The sequence below is a fragment of the Pristiophorus japonicus genome, chromosome 9 (assembly GCF_044704955.1).
Source record: "Pristiophorus japonicus isolate sPriJap1 chromosome 9, sPriJap1.hap1, whole genome shotgun sequence".
Lineage (NCBI taxonomy): Eukaryota > Metazoa > Chordata > Chondrichthyes > Pristiophoridae > Pristiophorus > Pristiophorus japonicus.
In genome coordinates, this window is record NC_091985.1 from 212,695,059 (window position 1) to 212,718,469 (window position 23,411).

General features: G+C 47.1%; 1 protein-coding gene across 1 annotated transcript in view; it reads left to right on the forward strand.

Annotated features, from left to right (window-relative positions):
* The window catches only part of LOC139274112 (uncharacterized), a 438,299-nt gene that overhangs the window by 390,319 nt on the left and 24,569 nt on the right, over positions 1-23,411 (forward strand). Inside the window, 2 exon segments of the mRNA XM_070891155.1 lie at positions 6,437-7,002; positions 13,364-13,476. Coding sequence (XP_070747256.1) covers positions 6,437-7,002; positions 13,364-13,476 — 679 coding nt within the window.

Sequence of the window (23,411 nt, forward strand, 5' to 3'; positions counted from 1 at the left end):
AGACAGAGGGAAGTGGAGGGGAGATGGGGGCAGGGGATGCGGGTAAGAGTGGTGGAGGTGGGGGGGGCGGAGAAACCCAGGGCAGGGGACGGGAGGGGCCACTTTGCAGCGGAGGTCTGGGGGGGGGGGGCGAAGTGTGTTGGAGGGGCGGGCTTGGGGGCTCTGTGCCTCGGTGTGGGGAGTGTTCGGAGTGGGGTGGATGGGTTGACTGCGCAGATGGCGGTTGATGGATGTGGTGTTGTTGGCGTGGCTCTGGGGTGGCCAAGGCTGGGGGCTCGACATCCGGGGGTGTTCGGCATTTGGGAAGGATTCTGACGGGATGGGGCGGGTTGGGTGCGGGGGGAGTGTTCCCGGTGTTGGGTGGGTCCGGAGCCGGGGTGGGGGTCATGGTCTTGGGATGGTGGTGGGCTGTTTGGGGCTGCGATGGGGAGAGACTTCTTCACTTGGGGAGTTGTTGGCCTGTGGGGTTCCCTGCCGCGGAGAGTTGTTGATGCCAGTTCATTGGATGTGTTCGGGAGGGAGTTGGATGTGGTCCTTGCGGCTGGGGGGGGTCGGGGGCTGTGGGGGGGGGCGGATGCTGGGGTGGGTGATCAGCCATGATCTTGTTGAATGGATGTGCAGGCTCGAAGGGCCGAATGGCCTACTCCTGCACCTATTTTCTATGTTTCTATTATGCACTCCAGGAAATCCTCTCCACCGTATTGCTTCCAGTTTGGTTAGCCCAATCTGTATGCATATTAAAGTCACCCATGATAACTGCTGCACCTTTATTGCATGCACCCCTAATTTCCTGTTTGATGCCGTCCCCAACATCACTACTACTGTTTGGAGATCTGTACACAACTCCCACTAACCTTTTTTGCCCTTTGGTGTTCTGCAGCTCTACCCATATAGATTCCACATCATCCAAGCTAATGTCCTTCCTAACTATTACATTAATCTCCTCTCTAACCAGCAATGCTACCCCACCTCCTTTTCCTTTTATTCTATCCTTCCTGAATGTTGAATACCCTTGGATGTTGAGTTCCCAGCCCTGATCATCCTGGAGCCACGTCTCTGTAATCCCAATCACATCATATCTGTTAACATCTATTTGCCCAGTTAATTCATCCACCTTATTACGGATACTCCTTGCATTAAGACACAAAGCCTTCAGGCTTGTTTTTTTAACACCCTTTGTCCTTTTAGAATTATGATGTAGTGTGGCCCTTTTTGTTTTTTGCCTTTGTTTACTCGGCCTTCCACTATTGCTTTTTACCTTTCCACCATCTGTTTCTGACTCCATATTACTTCGCCCTATCTCGCTGCATAGGTTCCCATCCCCCTGACGTATTAGTTTAAACACTCCCGAACTGCATTAGCAAATGTTACCCCCAGGACATCAGTTCCAGTCCTGCCCAAGTGCAGACCGTCCCTTTTCTACAGGTCCCACTTCCCCCAAAACTGGTTCCAATGTCCCAGGAATTTGAATCCCTCCCTCTTGCACCACTGCTCAAGCCACGTATTTAAAGGAGACCTTAATGAGGTGCATAAAATTATGAGGGGCCTAGATAGTGTGGATTTGAAGGACATAGAAACATAGAAAATAGGTGCAGGAGTAGGCCATTTGGCATTTCGAGCCTGCACCACCATTCAATATGATCATGGCTGATCATGCAACTTCAGCACCCCATTCTTGCTTTCTCTCCACATCTCTTGATCCGTTTTAGCCATAAGGGCCACCCTTTTGAATATACCTAATGAACTGGCCTCAACAACTTTATATGGTAGAGAATTCCACAGGTTCACAATTCTGAGTGAAGAAGTTTCCCCTCATCTCGGTCCTAAATGGCTTATCCTTAGACTGTGACCCCTGGTTCTGGAGTTCCCCAACATCGGGAACATTCCTCCTGCATCTAACCTGTCCAATCCCGTCAGAATTTTATGTTTCTATGAGATCCCTCTCATTCTTCTAAATTCCAGTGAATATAAGCCTAGTCGATCCAGTCTTTCTTCATATGTCAGTCCTGCCATCCCAGGAATCAGTGTGGTGAACCTTCGCTGCACATCTCAATAGCAAGAATGTCCTTCCTCAGATTCGGGGACAAAAACTGTACACAATATTCAAGGTGTGGCCTCACCAAGGCTCTGTACAACTGCAGTAAGACCTCCCTGCTCCTATACTCAAATCCTCTTGCTATGAAGGCCAACATGCCATTTGCTGCCTTCACCGCCTACTGTACCTGCATGCCAACTTTCAATGACTGATGTACCATGTCACCCAGGTCTCGTTGCACCTCCCCTTTTCCTAATCTGTCACCATTCAGATAATATTTTAATAAGGATCTAATTCCCTTAGCAGAGGGGTCAACAACGAGGGGGCATAGATGTAAAGTAATTGGTAGGTGGTTTTGAGGGGAAATGTTTTCACCCAGAGGGTGGTGGGGGTCTGGAACTCACTGTCTGAAAGGGTGGTGGAGACAGAAACCCTCACCACATTTAAAAAGTTCTCGGATGTGCACTTTAAGTGCCGTAACCTACAAGGCTACGGACCTAGAGCTGGAAAGTGAGATTAGGCCGGATAGCTATTTGTCGGCCGGCGCAGACACGATGGGCCGAAATGGACTGCTTCCGTGCTGTAAATTTCTATGATTCTATAATGAGAAACAATTTTGAGTGTCAGAAGGGTCGGTAACCAGAGGACACAGATTTTAGGGGATTGGCAAATGAACTGGATGCTACATGTGGGGGGGAAATTAAGCAGTGAGTTGTCATGGCCCAGAATGCACTGCCTGAAAGGGTGGTGGAAGCAGATTCACTAGTTACTTTCAAAAGAGATAAATATTTGAGTTGGAAAGATTTGCAGGGTTATGAGGCAAGAGCAAGGAATTGGGACTAATTCTACAACTTAGGAGGGGTAAGAGAGGAAATAACTTTCCAGAGAAACTAGAACTGAGTGTTCAGAATTTCTATCTGGGTCTGGCAGGGCAGCTCAGTCTCATGTTTCAATGAAGATATCAATGGATTGGTCAACTGGGCGGAACAGTGGCAAAATGTGAAATCAAATATTCGACACACTGTGTTTGAAACAAAGATAATTTATTCAATATTTATACAGAATATTAATTTCCAGCTCGGGTATAGAGGTTAGTAAGATAATCAGAAACAAATAATAACTGCCAGAATGAATATGGTTCAGTGCTCAATGCACTATTCTATTCACTAATGGTGAGGTGATTACCCAGCATTCCCCATGGGGGAGAATGTGCTGCACCCAGACTACAGGAGCCCAGTGTGTCGGCGTGGGACCCACCTGGGTTTGGAGCATGCGAGGTGCGGTGTTCGGTGCACAGACAGAGGCCGCAGGCGGACAGATGCACGATTCTTTAGCGGGTAGGAAACGGAGGGGTGTGGGGGGGTAACGCACCCACGGGTGGGCTCCATCAACAACTGGTGTAGGCCGCAAGCCCCGAATGAGAACCCACAGCTCCCACGTTTGCAGCTCCGAGCCTTTTTCCTGTAAACAGTCCCAGGTTAAGACCGCCATCTTTGTAAAGGAAATCTGAGAGATTTGTGTGCTGCCATCTTGATTCATCGAGCGATAGCACTTCTGCACGTCCATATTTGTAAAGCAATAAAGAGTGGCTCCCAGTGACCAGGAGAGAAAATCATTGACTCATTGATTTTATTCTCATTCTGCACACGGGGGCTTTCTCAGCATCTCTCCTGAAGGTGCTGGTAAGTGCTGGGTTACAGTTTACAGCTTGCAGAATTGCAACAGGAGGGTCCCAGATTTGGCCCCTTGTGCTCAGAACTGTTCAAGTCCCACATCAGAGTCTTGAGCATTAAAATGCAGGCTGACACTCCAGTGCAGCACTGAGGGAGCGCCGCTCTGTCAGACATGTTAGCTTTCGGATGAAACGTTAAACCCAGGCTCCATCTGCTCTCTCGGGTGGATTTAAAAGATCCCATGACCCTATTTCGAAGAAGAGCAGGGGAGTTAACGCAGCGTCCTGGCCAATGAATATCCCTCAATCAACATCACTAAAATACATTATCGGGTCACTATCACATTGCTGTTTGTGGAAGCTTGCTGTGCACAAATTGGCTGCTGCATTTCCTACATTAAAATAGGAAATACAACACCTGCCCTTTCACCTCCTCTTTTCCCACTGTCCAGAGCCCCAAACACTCCTTCCAGGAAAAACAGTGATTTACTTGTCCAGGTTGAACACCTCTTATCCAGGACTCCCTTATCCAGCACCACCCCTCATCCGGCACCATTCCTGGCCACCAGGTGGCGCATGCGCAGAACACGACCCGTCAAAATCCTACTCACCAATATAATCTTTCTCCTCGATCGGCTGCACCTCCTCGTCGCCCTGCTGGAACTCCTGCAGCCACAGTCCTCTGGCTGGCCGCTCCTCCCCACAGCGCTCCCTCCGGGGGGGGGTCAGGACTCTTCAGGGCTCGCTGATTCTTGGAGGCCCGCTGGCCCGCCGACTCTTCAGCGCCCACTCAGGCCATCGTCCTGTCCTTTCTCCCCCCCCCCCCCCCATCCGGCAAAACCCCTCATCCGGCACTGGCTAGGTCCCAAGGGTGCCGGATAAGGGAGGGTCAACCTGTACTGCTTTGAATTTATGTATTCACTGCCACAAAACGGTCTCCTCTACATTGGAGAGACCAAACGTAGATTGGGTCATCGCATTAAGGAACATCTCCGTTCAGTCGCAAGTGTGACCCTAAGCTTCAGGTCGTTTGTCATTTTAATTCTCCGGGCCATTCCCACTCTGACCTCTCCATCCTCGGCCTCCACTGTTCTAATGAAGCACGAGGCACAGTATTTCATCTTTCGATTAGGCATTCTACCTTCCGGACTCAACATTGGGTTCAACAATTTCACTTCATAACCACTGCTCCCATTTTTTAGTACCGCAGCTGTTGGTAATGATTCTCCTATTGCCATTTATACCTCCTCAAGACCATATTTTGTTTCTTGGCCCATTACCATCTCCTTTTGCCTTGCTTTTATCATCCCTTTTGTCAGTTAATCACTCCTGTCTTTCCTCCCCTCCCCTCTTTCCCTACCTCTGCGCTTAGTTAAAACCTGTTACATCTCTAACTTTTTCTAGTTCTGATGAAAGGAACGTGACTTGAAACGTTAACTCTGTTTTTCTCCACAGATGCCACCTGAGCATTTCCATTATTTTCTGTTTTATTTCAGGTTACCAGTGAGTGTAGAACTGAACCCAGCCAGAATTGGTAGTGAAAACTGGGAGCAGACGATAAACTGTCTTGAGACATGCGATGTGTTTGGATTCCAGGACAGGGAGGAGCGACAGTGTGTCGGATGGGGATTTACAGCACAGGGAGGTGGGACAGTGTGTAGGATGGGGATTTACAGCACAGGGAGGTGGGACAGTGTGTAGGATGGGGATTTACAGCACAGGGAGGAGGGACAGTGTGTAGGATGGGGATTTACAGCACAGGGAGGAGGGACAGTGTGTAGGATGGGGATTTACAGCACAGGGAGGTGGGACAGTGTGTAGGATGGGGATTTACAGCACAGGGAGGAGAGACAGTGTGTAGGATGGGGATTTACAGCACAGGGAGGTGGGACAGTGTATAGGATGGGGATTTACACACAGGGAGGAGGGAGAGTGTGCAGGATGGGAATTTACAGCACGGGGAGGTGGGACGTGTGTAGGATGGGGATTTACAGCACGGAGGTGGGAGAGTGTGTAGGATGGGGATTTACAGCACAGGGAGGAGAGACAGTGTGTAGGATGGGGATTTACACACAGGGAGGTGTGAGAGTGTGTATGATGGGGATTTACAGCACAGGGAGGTGGAACAGTGTGTAGGATGGGGATTTACACACAGGGAGGTGGGAGAGTGTGTAGGATGGGGATTTACAGCACAGGGAGGAGAGACAGTGTGTAGGATAGGGATTTACAGCACAGGGAGGAGGGAGAGTGTGTAGGATGGGGATTTACAGCACAGGGAGGAGAGACAGTGTGTAGGATGGGGATGTACAGCTTTGGATGAACATAGAGGAAGGCTTGTTCCATAGAAACTAGAATTGTCTGTTCTGTACTTAGTGATGAGTTCTGTAATCTCCTTTTACAGGTATTAGAAAGGGAGGATTTGCAGACGGGATACTCAAACTAAACATTACATCAAGATCTGACAGAGTCACTCAATTCCTCAGGATCTGAATATCATCAGCCTTTGAATGTGGAAAGCGAAATCTTTGTCTGTTCTGTCTGGGAAAAGATTTCAAACATCAGTGTGACTGGAGAAGCACCGAGACACACACACACACCGAGGGGGAGTGTTCCAGTGCACTGCCTGTGGAAAGAGCTTTAACCAGTTGCACAGCCTGAAAAAACATCGCACCATTCACAGCGGGGAGAAACCGTACACGTGTTCTGTGTGCAGACGAGGCGTCAACTGATCATCCAACCTGCAGAGACACAAGGACACGCGCACCATGGAGAAACCGTGGAAATGTGGCGACTGTGGGAAGGGATTCAATTCTCCATCTGACCTGGAAATTCATCGACGCAGTCACAGTGGGGAGAGGCCGTTCGCCTGCTCCATGTGTGGGAAGGGCTTCACTCAGTCATCCCATCTGCTGACACACCAGCGAGTTCACACTGGGGAGAGACCATTTACCTGCTCCATATGTGGGAAGGGCTTCACTCAGTCATCCAACCTGCTGACACACCAGCGAGTTCACACTGGGGAGAGGCTGTTCACCTGCTCCATGTGTGGGAAGGGATTTACTTGTTCATCCCACCTGCTGAGACACCAGCGAGTTCACACTGGGGACAGACCATTCACCTGCTCTCAGTGTGGGAAGGGATTCACTCAGTCATCCAGCCTGCTGACACACCAGCGAGTTCACACTGGGGACAGACCGTTCACCTGCTCGGGGTGTGGGAAGGGATTCACTCGGTCATCCGACCTGCTAAAACACCAGGGAGTTCACACTGGGGAGAGACCGTTCACCTGCTCGAGGTGTGGGAAGGGATTTACTCGGTTACCCAACCTGCTGAGACACCAGCGAGTTCACAAGTGACTGCAGGGGTTGGATTCTGCTGTTATTGCTGCTGTTATTCACATCCTGCTGAATCGTGTTCATTCTGTTGGTTGGCATTTCTTTCTGCTGATGTTAATAACCCTTCAACTAGGCTAGAGTTTAATATTTTGATATTTCAAATAACAGTATGTTGATATTTGATGTCTCCAATATAAAGGAGATTAATTGATGTCCTGTTACTGACTGCTCCATTTTTGATCGGGACGGAGGAGCGGTGAGAGATCGGGGCCCAGGAGGGCCGTGATCAGGGCCCAGGGGCAGCACGGACCAACTCACACTGCGATCTACGGACAGTAGGAGCATGTGTGCGCACTCGGTCCGTGCAGCAGAGCTTGGTCTCCAGTCGTCTTGGTTAACCTTTGTCACTGGATCAAGACCTAGCTCTAAGATTTATTAGATCTGTCAGATTTATTATATCTGTCAGAAGAGACTTATATCTGTGACCACAACAAACCACGCCAGGTACAGGTATTTTGTAAATAACCACAACAGATTTTATTAAGTATTTTGCTTCCAGTACAAAGAAATAATACTTAATAAGGCGATAGTCGACAGTCTTTGAAACCTCAAAGGTAGCCCACTGAGTGACCACGGCGCTTGTCTCTTGCTGCGTTCTGTTGACCATAGTCCTCCTTCAGTTTCTTTCTGTGTTGGCGCTGCCCCAAAAGTCCAATAGCTGTTACTTTATACCTTTTCCTCCCATACAAAAGCTGTGAGAGTCTGCAGCTGTCTCAGACTTACAATAAATCATTCTAAGTCTGTGCCTCTGACCTTCTCTGTTCTCTCTCGTTCTTCTCTGAGAACTTTTACAAAGACTGTGTCACAGAATTCATTACTGAGCTTGGCTTTACAAAATGGTACATGCTGAATACTTTTATTGATTATTATTTGGCCTTGGCCATTCTAGTTCTAAATGAAGCTGTTTCAGCAAATTACAAAACAATGGTTAACATGGATGTTATGTATGTAACACCTTGTAACCAGCATTCTACCACCACCAGAAGGCGCATCTGTTGGGATCCCAGCATCCCTTTGGAACACTGCATATAAGCAGGCCTCCCATGCTGTGCCAGTACACTGGAGTCAGAATAAAGAGACTAAGGTCACATTTACTCAAGTCTACAGTACTTAGTCACATTGCTTTATTTGAGACATAATAATAATAATGGCTTAATCTACCATGATGCTTTGCTTAGAAATGGATAACATAAGCTTACACACATTTTACTTACTTTTATCATATAACAGTTAAACAAAAGCATTATTAAAACACTATCCCAACATGCAGATAAGTTTTATCATACAATCCCCAGCTTGCGGCCGAGGTATTCTTTCTGACGCCTCACTTTGTCATGATATTGGCTAGCCCTCTTAATCTGGATCAGCAGTATATCCAGATCAATTCACTACCTCCGATATCCATACGTCTTATAACACTAACTTCTTCCTTTCTGAATTATGGTATGAATGGAAGATGAGAACGGGTTAGAGAGTAGGGGTGAAAGAGGATTTGGGGTGAGGGGGTTGGAGAGTAGGGGTGAAAGAGGAGTTGGAGTGAGAGGATTGGAGAGCAGGAGTGAGTGAGGGAGGTTGGAGAGTGACGGAGAAGGGGAGGTTGGGGTGAGGGAGGCAGGAAAGTAGGTCTGAAGGAGAAGTGGCATGAGGAAATTGAAGCGTCGAGTGAAAGAGGAGTTGGGGTAAGTGGGGTTGGAGAGTTGGGGTGAGGGTGAATGGAGAGAAGTTGTAATGGAGGAAATGCAGCAGCCAATTTGCGCACAGCAAGATCCCACAAATAGCCATGTAATGATGACAAGATAATCTGTTCTCAGTGATGTTAGGTGAGGGATACATGTTGTCCTGGACACCCGCGAGAACTCCGCCTGTTCTTCCTCAGAATCGTGACCGTGGGATCTTTTACACCCAACTTAAAGGCTAGACGGGGCATCGGTTCAATGTCTCCTCTGAAAGACGGCACCTCTGACAGTGCAGCGCTCCCTCTGTACTGGCACCTGGAGTCTCAGTCTAGATTATGTGCTCTGGTCTCTGGATTGGGAACTGAACCCTCGATCCCCTGACTCAGGGCCGAGAGTGCTACCACTGAGCCAAGGCTGACATGGTCTGTTCCCTGTTCCCATGACACTAGACCGTGCTTGTGTTATTACACTAACCCCACCCATTCATACTGCAGTGGGCCTTCATTCTGTTATTAGACATTCGGCAAAGCATTTACTACAACAACAAAACAACCAGAACTTACATTAATATAGTGCCTTTAACGCAGTGAAACATCTCACTGCGCTTAACAAGATCGATATTAATAAAAAAAACATTTTTGAGACAGAGCCATAGAGAAAGATATCAGGACAGATTCCCAAAAGGTTGATCGAAGAGGTAGTTTTTAAGAAGAACCTTGAAAGAGGAGGTGGAGGTTCAGGGGGAATTCCAAAACTTAGAGCCTCGGCAGCTGAAGGCATGGCTGCCAATGGTGGAGCGATTAAAATCGGGGATGACCAAGAGGACAGATTTGGAAGAGCACAGGGATCTTAGAGGGTTGTGGGGCTGGAGGAGATTACAGAGATAGGGAGGGGCGAGGGCCTGGAGAGTTTTGATACCAAGGATTAGAATTTTAAAATCGAGGCGTTGCTTAACCGTGGGCCAATGTAGGTCAGTGAGCACAGGGATGATGGGTGAATGAGATTATAGCAATCTTCATAGGCAGTTCCTCGTATCGAGGATGACTTGCTTCCACACCAAAAAGGGATGAGTTCACAGGTGTTTCAATGACAGAGCTAGATCTTAGTCCAGTGGCAAGGATTAACTGACGATGGGAGACCAGCTCTGCTGCATGGAACTAGGGCACGGACTCTGCTGCACACATATTGCAGAGTGGGCTGGCCCGTGTAGCCCCTGGGTCCTGGTCACACGTCGTTCCACGATCACTCGCCACTCCTGCTGTACCTGCCCACGCTCCAATCAGTGATCTGGATTATGGTGACATTCTATCCAGTCGCCCTCTTCACAGCCGTCGCTCTCCAGCACGCAATACCTTGAAGTATGAATGCCGGGTCGGGCCACATGCTGCTCCTTTGAAGGCCCCGACCTACTGATGGTCTTTGCAGGTCGGGGCTACCACGCCGAATGCAATATGCCCTGACTTGCATGCATTATTAGATGAGACCCAATCTTTGTTTGAGTGCACTAGATACTGGCTGTGTGACTATCACACTAGATCTCGCATTGTGTTCAGTGTAACACTAGAGTCTGCCTCTTTTATTATTGGAACCAACACTGTCTTTGTTACTCTCACAGTGGGCCATGCATTTGCTGCTATTACTCTGGACCAGTCTCCAATCTTATTGTATGAGACCCTGTCTCTTGGATTGTTACACTGGACCCGGCCTCTGCTGTTATTAGAAAATAACCTGCCCCTTTTATTCCATTTCGAGTGCATGCCTCCAATATTATAACTCTAGATCTTGTCTCTGTTGTATCCAATAGAGTATGTTTCTGGTATTGTTAAAGTGGACCCAGCTTCTGTTAGTGTTACATGATCACCTCTTTCAGTTATTATTGCAAAAAAACTTTCAATTATTGAAGATTTGTTTCTAGTGTAAAACTGGGCCCTGTCTCAGATATTACTGCACTCAACCCTGTCTATATTACACTAGACCCCGTCCCTGTTTATATTACACTAGACCCTGTCTCTGTTTCTATTACACGAGACATCCCCCATTTTCTCTCAGACCTATTCATTTACAGCGCCTGCTGACAAATTAAGAGTTTGTTTTGGGGGGGTAGAGGAGACTCCGATTTCAGTCACACATTCTCACTCGAGCCCTTTTCATGTTTTTTTTTTAATTCCAGTTGAGTGTCAATCCGTTTATTAACCCGAAATTCCCCGCAGTGTAACAACCCAGAATGGGAGTTCTTACGGAGACCAGAATGGGACAGCGTGAGCATTCTGTCCCTCTTCTTTTTTTACAGAAGGACTCCTAATTCTGGTGTTACTCCCACCGCAGCTCCTGCGAAAAGCTCACTTTTACAAAGATTGAGTTTGATTATTGCCATGCATCCGATTTGTCTCGGTTTAGGGCCGAAAGCACTACTTAATTCACAAAACAACTGCAATACTATGTGAGCGATGGTGGTATAGCGGTGAGCATAGCGAGCTTTCAAGTAGACCCAGATGCAATTCCCGGTAATTGTATCGGTACTTTTAATACCCCTCGCTGATCAGAACTTATTTATGCTGGATTATCGAACCAACAATGTCAATGCAATTTCTAATTTAAAACTGACAAAGTGTTTGACAAATTATCCTTGTACATCTCCCAAAAAATTAAGATGGACTTTAAATTAATAAATGAGTTCTCTGTCAGAAACAATAGTGAAAATGGTAGTTAAGTGACACAAAAATGTCAGAAGAGCAGAGTTCAGGTGACAAACAATGCGACGGATTGTCCAGGTGAAGGTAATATTGAAACAACTAATGTAGTTACTGCAGTGACCGATAGGAAAGGGGTTGAATTAAACGGTGGGAGGAAGGCAGCATCAGGGCGGAAGGACAGGACCAGGGACCGTGTTTGTAGTTTACTGCGGGAAATTCCAGCGATGCTAAGGTCGAACCGGACAGTGAAGCTGCTTATCTGAGAATTCAAAACTAAATCTACAGCTGGAACTGCAAAGGTTCGCAACACAATTGTTCAGGAAATAACTACAGTAAATTCAGTCTAAAGGGTGATGCGTTTGTGCAGCTCTTTCAGAGAGGCTGTGGGTGGCTCTTAAAAGAGCCGTCGTGTTTTGGGTTTGTTCTGTCAGGACATCGTGGAGGTGTACTTGGTCACCGCCTTTGTCCCTTCCGACACGGCGTGCTTGGCCAGCTCCCCGGGCAGCAGCAGGCGCACGGCGGTCTGGATCTCCCGGGAGCTGATGGTGCGGCGCTTGTTGTAATGGGCCAGGCAGGAAGCTCGAAAATATCGTTCACAAACGAGTTCATGGCCTTGGAGGAGATGCCGGTGTCGGGGTGAACCTGCTTCATCACTTTGTAGATGGAGTAACTCTTCTTCCTCGACTTTTACGCTTCTTGCCGTCCTTTGGTGGTGTTTTCTTGATTACCTTCTTGGCATCTGTGTTTCTTTTCTTCAACCATCGTCTCATTCAGCCTGGCATAGTTTGATGGGAACTGTGCTCCGGGCTCGCATTATATAGGCAGCCCCACACTCCGCCCACAGCCCTATGCTAATGAGGAATGGGTGAAGGCAATGATTGTGATTGGTTTATTGGCCGCATTGTCAATTTCCATTGTTCTGTATCTCTCTGGTCTCTTTAAACATCCAATCAGACTTCTTGCTCCCCACCATCTCAAATTCATGAATTAGGTCATCAATCCCCTCCCGATTTATATTCTGTTCTTTGTGTTTCTATTCTGCTCTCGGTCAAAAATGGTTAATGACGGCCGGTCTTATGAGGAAGGTTCATTCATTTTGTTCCTATTAAAATATGTGCATATAATATATATTATATATATTTTTTTTCAATAATCTGAACAACAAACTCACTGCTGTGTTTATCAATCTAGATTTCTGCATGTTCAACAGACATTGACCGGTTTAGAACCGAGATTGCCTGCAGGTCACATCTGGTCAGGAAATTCCCATCTTAACAACCGTAGGGATTTAATATTAGGTAGAGAAATAAAGACTTGGATTTATATTGCGCCTTTCATGATCAGCGGACGTCTGCAAATGCTTCACAGCCAAGAAATACTTTTGGAAGTGTAATCACTGTTGTAATGTAGGAAAGCCAGCAGCTCCCACAAACAGCAATGTGACAATGGTCAGATAATCTGATGTGTTATGTCGATTTAGAGAGAAATATTGCCCAGGACACCGAGCATAACTCCCCTGCTCTTCTTCGAAATAGTGCTATGGCATCTTTTATGTCTACCTGAGAGAACATACCGTGTTGCGGTTTAACGTCTCATCCAATAGATGGCACCCCCAACACTGCAGCGCTCCCTCAACACTGCACTGGAGTGTCAGCCTACATTTTTGTGCCCCAATCCCAGGAGTGGCTTGAACCCTTATGACTCAGAGCTGAGAGTGCTACCAACTGATCCACAGCTGATACGATTGTGATCAATATATCTGTTTCTTCAGACACTAACCAGCCTTTTCACAGATGCAGTGGGTGGCTCTGAATAGAGCCTTTGTGTTATTGGATTAATTCTTGTCTGCTTTACTTGCTCTTGCTGGGCTCAGCTTTGGTTTTGTTTGTCAGGAGCACCGCCTGGATATTAAGCAGTTCAGCCACGAACTTATTGAATTCGCGGAGCAGGCTCCAGGGGCCTTATGACCTCATATTTCTGATTTTCTTACAGCTGGCATTCTCTGGTATGTGAGTATTGTTTTTTTCCTCAGTTTCTGGTAGTCGGATTTGGGTTTCATTATACACCGGTCAGCTTCTGTTCTGTGAGTACGATTGTCATTTTATATCTGTCTTCTCTGGGATGTGTGGGTCTTACTTTGCAGCTGTCAGTTTCTGGTATGTGAGTGTGGATTGTATTAAGTATCTGCCAGTATCTGGGATGAGGGTATGATCTATACTGTGTATCTGTCTGCCTCTGGTTTGTTAGTGTATGTTTGACTATGTGTCTGTCAGTATTTGGGAAGTGACTGTTTGACTCTGTAACTGACACTCTTTGGTAAGTGAATGGTGTTTCATTCAGTACCTGTCTGTGTCTGGGATGTGAGTACAAGTTTTAATGTGTACCCAGCAGTTTATGCTTTGAGTATTGGTTTTAATTTGTAAATTTGTTTATCAGATTATACATCTGTGGCTCTGACTCAGTATCTTTCAAGCTCTAGTATGTGAATGTGGAGCTAATTCTGTACCTGTGAGTTTGGATTTCACACCGTACTTGTCAGTCACTTCTATCTGATTGTGGCTTTACCTTGTACCTGTCAATCTCTGGTATGTGAGTTTGGGGATTATTCTGTACTTGTCAGTTTCAAGTATGGGAATGTGGGTTTATTCTATACGTGTTAATCTGTACTACATGAGTGTATGTTTTATTCTGTACCTGTCAGTTTCTGGTATGTAGTGTGGAGTTTAATCTGTACCTGTCAATTTCTGGTATGTGAGTGTGGGTTTTAATCTGTACCTACAAACATACGAACAATGACAGACAGGTAAAGACCACCCGGTCCATCGAGCCTGTCCCACACAGTTGCAATACCTGGTGTATCACAACTTCTACACTCCACCCCACCCAAAATCATGTGATCTCCTGGGAGAGGCAAAAAACCAGATTAAAAAACCCAGATCAATTTGGAAAAGAAAATCTGAGAAAATCTTCTCCGTCTGATCTGGGCGATCGAAATTAGTCCAGGAGATCACTCTGGCCATTAAATTCCCTGCAGTACCTCCCTTCTGTAAGAGGTAATCTCTGCTGCAGCCAGAAACAAATCCAGCTTTTGCTTGAAGGGATTCAGTGAGTCTGCATCCATCACATGAAACGGCAGCTTGTTCCAGAGGTCTACTATTCTCTGTGAAAAGAACCACCTCCTGATATCGAACCTAGATCTAGCCTTATACAACTTAAATTTATGCTTATGGTCCTGCCTAACCTATTTAATTGATATAAACGGTCAGCTGGAACACTGTCTATTCCCTTCATTATCTTATAAACCTTAATCATATCCCCCCCCCCCCCTAAGTCTATGTTGCTCTAAGTTATAAAGTCCCAACTCTTTTATCATATCTTGATAACTAAGAAGCTTTAGACTTGGAATTAATCTAGTGGTCATCTTCTGCACCCTTTCCTGAGCCTGAATATTGTGCACCATGTGAGGCGACCAAAACTAGACACAATATTCCAAGTGTGGCCTGACTGAGGTCTTGTACAAGTACAAAACTGTACACCTCGTCTTATACTCCATTGTCCCATGGATACACCCCAACACCCTATTTGCTCTAGCTATCGCTGCACGGCATTGCTCGTGTACCTTTAAGGATGTATGCACGAGAATGCCCAAATCTCTTTCTATCTCCACCATCTTTAATACCTTTCCCTGGAAAGTGCATGAATGTTGGGCATTTGCCCTGCCCACATGTATAAAACTGCACTTATCTAAGTTATACATTATTTTCCAGTCTTGAGCCCAGTCTCCCAACACATTAAGATCTGCCTGCGTCAGACGAGCCTCTTCTACAGTTCTAGCACTCGCACAGATCTTGGCATCATCTGCAAATTTGCAAATTGTGCCGTCAACCCCCGAATCCAAATGATTAATAAAAAGTGAAAAGCAACGGTCCCAACACTGATCCCTGTGGGACACCACTGGTAACCGGTCTCCAAACAGTTCCAAATCCATATATAACTATTCTATGCCTGCATCCTGACAGCCAGTTCTGAATCCAGCCCAATATATTTCCACTAATACCAGAGGCTCTGATCTTATAAAGAAGCCTCTTGTGCAGTACATTGTCAAAAGCTTTTTGGAAATCTAAGTAGACAATGTCTATTGGGCTTCCCTCATCCACCAACTTTGTATATTTTTCAAAAAATACAATTAGATTTGTGAGACATGTCCTCTTTAGTATGATGCCAGGTTGGGTATCCCTAATATGTCCCTTATTATCCAATTTTTCATATATTGCATCCCTTATGACTCTTTCAAGCATCTTACCTATTACTGATGTTAAACTGATGGGCCTATAGTTACCCGGGTCTGCCTTGTCACCTTGTAAAAAATTGGAACTACATTAGCCTCCTAATTTATAGGAACCATTCCAGAGTGCAGTGAGCTATTAAAAATATAGGCCAGGGGCTCGCACAGCACATGTTCCATCTCCCGGAGGACCTTTGGGTGGATAGCATCCGGCCCTGCTGCTCTTTTTTAAGTTCTTAATCTGGCAGATGGAGTATAATGTGGGAAAACGTGAGGTTATCCATTTTGGCAGGAAAAATAAAAAAGCAAATTATTATTTAAATGGAGAGAGATTACAAAATTCTGCAGTACAGAAGGGACATGGGGTCCTTGTGTATGAAACGCAAAAAGTTAGTGTGCAGGTACAGTAAGTAATCAGGAAGGCAAATGGAATGTTGGCCTTTATTGCAAGGGGGGTGGAGTATAAAAGAAGAGAAGAGACTTTTGTAGGAATTGTGCAAAACAAATGGATTTCTATCCATGATATTGTTAGTTCCAATATGTAAACCTACTACAGTATCTTGGCACTCACCTTTCATTAGTTCTTCCGCATAATCCTGGAGATCAGTGACCTTGGCCTGTGTAAAACAGAAGACTGTTCTTGACAGAGCCTTACCTCTACATCGGGTGTTGTCTGTGTGCCTGATGGTGGAGTCCCCAATGAGCATTGCTCTTCGTTGGCTGTTCAAACGATGTCCTCTTGGACTTTGCAGCCATCCTCTTATCTTTTCCAAGATGCTGACATGAGGATTGAGGTTCAGTGTCACTGGTGCTGACATCACTGCCTGTTGTGTTCTCCAAATCACAAAGCGGGGCATATCTGTTTGAAGTAATAAGAGAATCCAAAGAAACTGTCCCTTTAAATGGGCACAGAGACTCTCTCCCTTTAAACAGGCACAGAGATTATGTGAAACTAAGAAAGAAGCATTATTGGCCGACTAAAAGTAAACTGAATGCTGGCACCTGTAAGTAGCGCTCCACCAGCCGACATCCGACTGAAACCCGACTGCTGAAACTGTCGTCATCAGTGCCAGGCACAGGACCAGGGGATGAGGGCCAATTTTTGGTCCGGGGCTCTGTGCATGGTGATGACATCAGCATCATGGAGTGTAGCAAAGCGGGATGCAAAGTCTTACCGTCGCTGCAAAACTCCCACCAAATTTAGCGGAAAGCGCTGTTCTCACCGCGCCCAGTCACAAATTCATTTGTACCCATTATCGCCAGCTGGGGGTGTTAACGGGAGAAGCAAAGCAGCAAAATTTCACCCCCCTCTCCCTTTAAACAGGCACAGAGACACTGCAAATTTAAAAAAAATGCAGAGACACTACCCCTTTAAACAGGCACAAGGACACTGCCCCTTTAAACCATCCCAGAGACACTGCCTCTTTAAACACGCAGTGACGCCCTCAAAGCCTCCTTGAACAAGTGCATCATCATCATCGTAGGCAGTCCCTCGAAATTGAGGAAGACTTGCTTCCACTTTAAAAGTGAGTTCTTAGGTGACTGAACAGTCCAATATGGGAATTACAGTCTCTGTCACAGGTGGGACAGTCGTTGAAGGGTGGGTGGGACTGGTTTGCCACACACTTCTTCCGCTGCCTGCGCTTGATTTCTGCATGCTCTCGGCGATGAGACTCGAGGTGCTCAGCACCCTCCCAGCTGCACTTCCTCCACTTAGGGCCGATTTTGGCCAGGGACTCCCAGGTGTCGGTGAGGGTGTTGCATTTTATCAAGGAGGCTTTGAGGGTGTCCTTGAAATGCTTCCTCTGCCCACCTGGGGATCGCTTGCCATGTCGGAGTTCTAAGTCGAGTGCTTGCTTTGGGAGTCTTGTGTCAGGTATACGAACGATGTGGCCTGCCAACCGGAGCTGGTCGAGTGTGTCCAGTGCTTCGATGCTAGGGATGTTGGCCTGATTGAGGACGCTAACGTTTGTGCGTCTGTACTCCCAGGGAATTTGTAGGATCTTGCGGAGACATCGTTGGTGGTAATTCTGCAGCGATTTGAGGTATCTACTGTGTATGGTCCACGTCTCTGAGCCATACAGGAGGACAGGTATCTCTACTGCCCTGTAGACCATGAGCTTGGTGGCAGATTTGAGGGCCTGATCTTCAATACTCTTTTCCTCAGGCGGCTGAAGGCTGCGCTGGCGCACTGGAGGCAGTGTTGTATCTCGTCATCAATGTCTGCCCTTGCTGCTAATAGGCTCCCAATGTATGGAAAGTGGACCACGTTGTCCAGGACCGTGCCGTGGATCTTGATGACTGGGGGGCAGTGCTGTCTGGTGGGGTCAGGTTGGTGGAGGACCATTCTCTAACGGATGTTTAGTGCAAGGCCGATGCTTTCGTACGCCTCAGTGAAGAGGTTGACTATGACTTGGAGTTCAGTCTCTGAATGTGTGCCGATGCAGAACAAGTGCAACATCCCCACCGACACCTGGGAATCCCTGGCCGAAGACCGCCCTAAGTGGAGGAAAAGCATCCGGGAAGGCGCTGAGCACCTCGAGTCTCTTCGCCGGGAGCAAGCTGAAGCCAAGCGTCGACAGTGAGACCCGTTCCTTTAACCACCATCTGTCCCACCTATGAAAGAGACTGTACGTCCCACATTGGACTCTTCAGTCACCTGAGAACTCATTTTTAATGTGGAAGCACGTCATCCTCGACTTTGAGGGACTACCTCAGAAGAGAAGACCCTGCCCCCTCAGGGAGAGCGCGCCCTGTATTGATTGGTACCGTAGCCCCGCCCCCGCCGCTGATTGGTGCAGAGCAGCGGCCGCTGGGTGGGCTGATGCCCCGTGCGGCCTCGCCATTGGCTGCGGGCTGAGTGGCGGCGGCGCGCGGGAGGGCGGTTGGCCGGCGGGCTCTGCTCGCGGCCCGGATGTTCGGAGAGCCGTTGTGGAGATTGCCGCGCGGACTGTCTCACTCAGTGACTCCGCGGCGGCGGCAGCGATGGGAGCGATCTAGGTCCAGGTTCCGTGCGGACTGTCTCACTCAGTGACACCGCGGGGGGCGGTGGCAGAGGTAGGAGCGGCCCGGGGCGGCCCAGGCTCCGTGCGGACTGTCTTACTCACTGACAACGTGGGCGGCGAGGTTTGGGTCGTCGGTGGGTGGCGGCTGCAGGATAGCTTCGAGAGGTGATGGGCCTTGGTGACTGGCGGGGGGAGAGTGAGATGGCAGTTTGTCGAGGTGGGGGGGAGGGGAGGGAGTGCGGTCCGGAGCGAGAGGGGCGGGGCTTTCACTGACGTCATAGTTTGTCCCGCTGCAGGGCAGGGAGCATGCGCGACGGCCATCTTAGTGCAGGGAGGCCCTCAGGTACAGGATGGTGACCAGTGACATGAATACATAAGAATATAAGAAATAGGAGCAGGAATAGTCCATTTAGCCCCTGGAGCCTGCTCCTCCACTCAATAAGATGATGGCTGCAGCATCTGGAGTGGTTGTCCTTGGAGCAGTGAAGGTGCAGGGCAGGTTTAAAAGAGTTGCTCACAATTGGGAAGGCTTTAGATTGAGTCAGGGAACAGAGTGGTTCTGCTCACACAATCAGAATGGAAGAAGCCCATTTGGCCCGTCGAGCCCGTGCTGGCTCCCAGCTCGTCCCACCCTTTACCCCTGAGCCCTGCAAATGTTTTTCTTTCAGATACTTATCCAATTCCCTTTTGGAAGTTGTGATCGAGTCTGCCTCCACCACCCTTTCAGGCAGTGCATTCCAGATCCTAACCACTCGCTGTGTACAAAAGTTTTTTCTTGCATCGCCTTTGGTTCATTTGCCACTGTAAGGGTGGGGGGTGGCGGTGTTTGGGGTGTGTTTTGGTCTCTGAGGGGGTCAGGTTCCCTTCTGACCAACTTGAGCGGTTTTGAATCGCTCCCCCTCCCTTGGGTTCTGTACTCTGGATTTATTTGGGGGATGGGGACACTGGTTTGATGCAAAGAACTTTGGTTTTATTACAGTCCAGGTAATACAGGCTTATTACTCTAGTAATAAAATACACAGCCAAACTTACAATCACTCTAATAAAGAACAGTATAAGGAAAGGTACAAGGTCAAACTTAAAATCACTCTAAAAGTACCATACACTACACGTTCAAAGGGGGTTGCAGTAAAATTATAACTCCCACCTCCCAATACCTAATTCTAGCTTGGTTAGACTCCAGGGCAGGGACTTGTGCTTACTGATCCTTTTGATAGTTAATGGTAGATGGTGATGGTCTTCCTTCCTTCAGGACTTCAAGCCTTCGAGGCTGGAGAAGTTAGTTTTGCCCATTGTCTTGATGAGGTAGTAGTGACCAGCCCTCTCCCCCACCAACCTCTGTTGAAAACAGTGGCCAGTTATACGATTTCAATGTTCTAATCTTGCCACCAAATCTCTTCACAATCCTTTGTATAATTTTGGCGGGCTTGGTTCTTCTTTGTAATATTTTGTCGGGCTTGTTAAAGTTGATAATGTCTTGGGTGGGTTGATCTTCGAAAAACTGTTTTCTGATGGAAATATTAGTTCGGTAATTGCAATAGACTTTGTCTTTCGCATACAGGCTGGATTGGGCCTCTTTGTGATGTTTCTGCTGAAAATGGTTTGTCCAGACCCATGTTGATGGGGAGCTATCTCTGGGTGATACTGTGATGGTAATGTCTCTTGTGGAGGAAGATTTCCAAATACTCATTCTTCCAGACAGATTAACCCAGTCCTCACACCCAGACAGTCCCAATAATCAAGTGGGCTTCTTTAGTTCCCTAGGTCCGCCCACAGGCTTGAATTTGTCTTGTAAAAGTTCATAATTCTATTAAAGTTCGTAGTTTCTTCCATAAGCACTTTAGAGTTCCAAACTTTTTGGTAGATAGTCCCAAATTAAATTTCCTTTCGAATGAGCCAAAACACAGGGAGAGTGGGGGGTGGGTTCTGGTGAATTTTGCGCTCTGCTGTCTCCTCAGTTTCTCTCTCTACCCTGTCCAGACCCCTCATGATTTTGAATACATCTATCTAATCACCTCTTAACCTTTTCTGCTCTAAGGAGAACAACTCCAGTTTCTTTAGTCTATCCATGTAACTGAAATCCCTCATCTCGTGAATCATTCTTGTAAATCGAATGCCTTAACATCCTAATGTGCGATGCCCAGAATTGGACACAATACTCCAGTTGAGGCCGAACCAGTGTTTTATAAAGGATTATCATAACCTCCTTGCTTTTGTACTCTATGATGCCCAGGATCCCGTAAGCTTTATTAACTGATTTCTCAACCAGTCCTGACACCTTCAGAGATTTGTGCACATATACCCGCAAATCTCACTGTTCATGCACCCCCTTTAGGATTGTACTCTTTAGTTTATTTTGCGCCTCCTCGTTCATTTAATCATGCTTCTCCAATTTTATTTCTTAACTCAGATTCACGGCCTCATTTTATTTCTTCCTCTGAGCACTTAACTCAATCTGGCAGCATGATGTTGGCGAGTAGTGATTAATTGCCCTGGGAACCAACAGGAAGAGAGCTCAGAGGCCGGAGGGCCCAGGGAGCAGAATGTTCTGCAACCAATCCTGAGTCAGGTGAGTCAGTGTGAACTCCTGTTAAACTATTTATCTTTTAAAAGTTAGATCACAATTTTTTTTCTCAACAAAACAGTTTAACATTTGTCAGTATTTTGGGTCCCTCGAGTTCCTATTATGAGTTTCAGGTACTTCAGTGCCAAGTGAACTAGGTGTTTAAAGATCATTCAATTCCCTCTTTCCACTTTGCTGTTAGTTAAATGTACAGTGATTGATTTCCTCTCATTATGCATTTGTAGTAGTTAAGGTAACATCCTTCCTGTTGGCAGTGAGTCATTCTGTGCTGGGTGAGATGGCTGGTGGCATTAGCCTTTAAAATTGTCATCCTCTTGTTCAAATCTCTCCAGGGTCTCGCCCCTCCCTATCTCTGCAACCTCCTCCTGCCCACCAACCTGCTTAATAGGCTGGGTTTGTTTTCTTTGAAACAGAGGAGTATATGGGGAGACCTTAATGAGGTCTATAAAATTATGAGGGACCTAGATAGAGCGGATAGGAAGGACCTGTTTCCCTCAGCACAGGGGTCAACAACGAGGGTGTATAGAGTTAAAATAATTGTGGGGGAGGTTTAGAAGCGATTTGAGGGGAAATTTCTTCACCCAGAATGTGCTGGGGGTCTGGAACTCACTGCCTGAAAGGGTGGAAGGTTCAGAAACCCTAGCCACAGTGCGCCTGCGAGGCTGAGAACTTTGTTGATAGCATGTTTCGGGGGGTGTTCACCCTGCAGCTTAAGTGAGTGCAGGTATAGGAGGGAATGGGTGACCGCCAGACAGACAAGGAGGACCAGGCAGGTGGGGCAGGAGTCCCCTGACTCACTAACCGGTTTTCAGTTCCGGATACTGGTGAGCCCGATGTTTGCTCTGGGGAGTGCAACCAGCGGCAAGTCCACGGCACCACGGGTTGCTCAGCTGCAGGCAGATTTTAGGGAGCTCGGAAAGTGACTAAAAGCACGACCTCAAAGGTCATAATCTCTTGATTACTCCTAATGCCACGTACTAGTGAGTACAGAAATAGGAAGATAGAACAGATGAATGCACAGCTGGAGAGATAGTGCAGGAGGGAGGCCTTTAGATTCCTGAGACTTTGGGACCATTTCTGGAGGAGATGGGACCTGTATGCGCCGGGCGGGTTGCCCCTCAACAGGACCGGGACCAATATCCTCACTGGGGATTTTGCTAATGTTTGGAAGGGAGAAGAAACAAAGGCTAGAAAATAGACAACAAGGGAGTTTGGCAGTGCTAACTGCCAGTGCCAGTATGTTTCGGTGAGATCACCTCTCATTCTTCTAAACTCGAGTGTATAGGCCCATTCTACACACTCTCTAATCATAAGACAGCCCTCTTCAGAAACACTTCAATGCCAGTGCAAGGAGTCTAGGGAATGATGGCAGATGAGATGAGGGCACTGAAGGACATGTGTGAGTATGATATTGTAGCTATTAGTGAGACATGGCTAAAAGAACTACAGGAATGGCAGCTCAACATTCCTGGTTACAGCATTTTAAGATGCGATAGAGAGGGGGATAAAAAAGGAGGTGGGGGGTGGGCGGGTCAGGTTGCAATATTGATTAAAGTAACAATTACAGCTGTGAGGAGGGATGATATGTTAGAGGGGTCATCAAATGAGGCCATGTGGGATGAACTGAAGAACAAAAAAGGGGCAATCACACTGCTGGGGTTGTACTATAGACCCCCAAACAGTCAGAGGGAGATAGAAGAGCAAATATGTAGGCAAATTTCTGCTAAGCGAAAAAACAATAGGGCAGTAATACTAGGGGATTTCAACTACCCTAATATAAACTGGGATAGAAGTAGTGTGAAAGATATAGAGGGAGCAGAATTCTTAAAATGCATTCAGGAGAACTTTTTTAGCCATTACGTAGCAAGCCCAACAAGAGAGGGGGTGGTTCTGGACTTAGTTTTGGGGAATGAAGTTTGGGCAGGTGGAAGGGGTATCAGTGGGAGAACATCTTAGTGCTGGTGATCATAATTTAGTTAGATTTAGGGTAGTTATGGAAAAGGACTAAGATAGACCAGTAATAAAGGTTCTCAATTGGGGAAAAGTTAATTTTGGGAAAAGCCGAG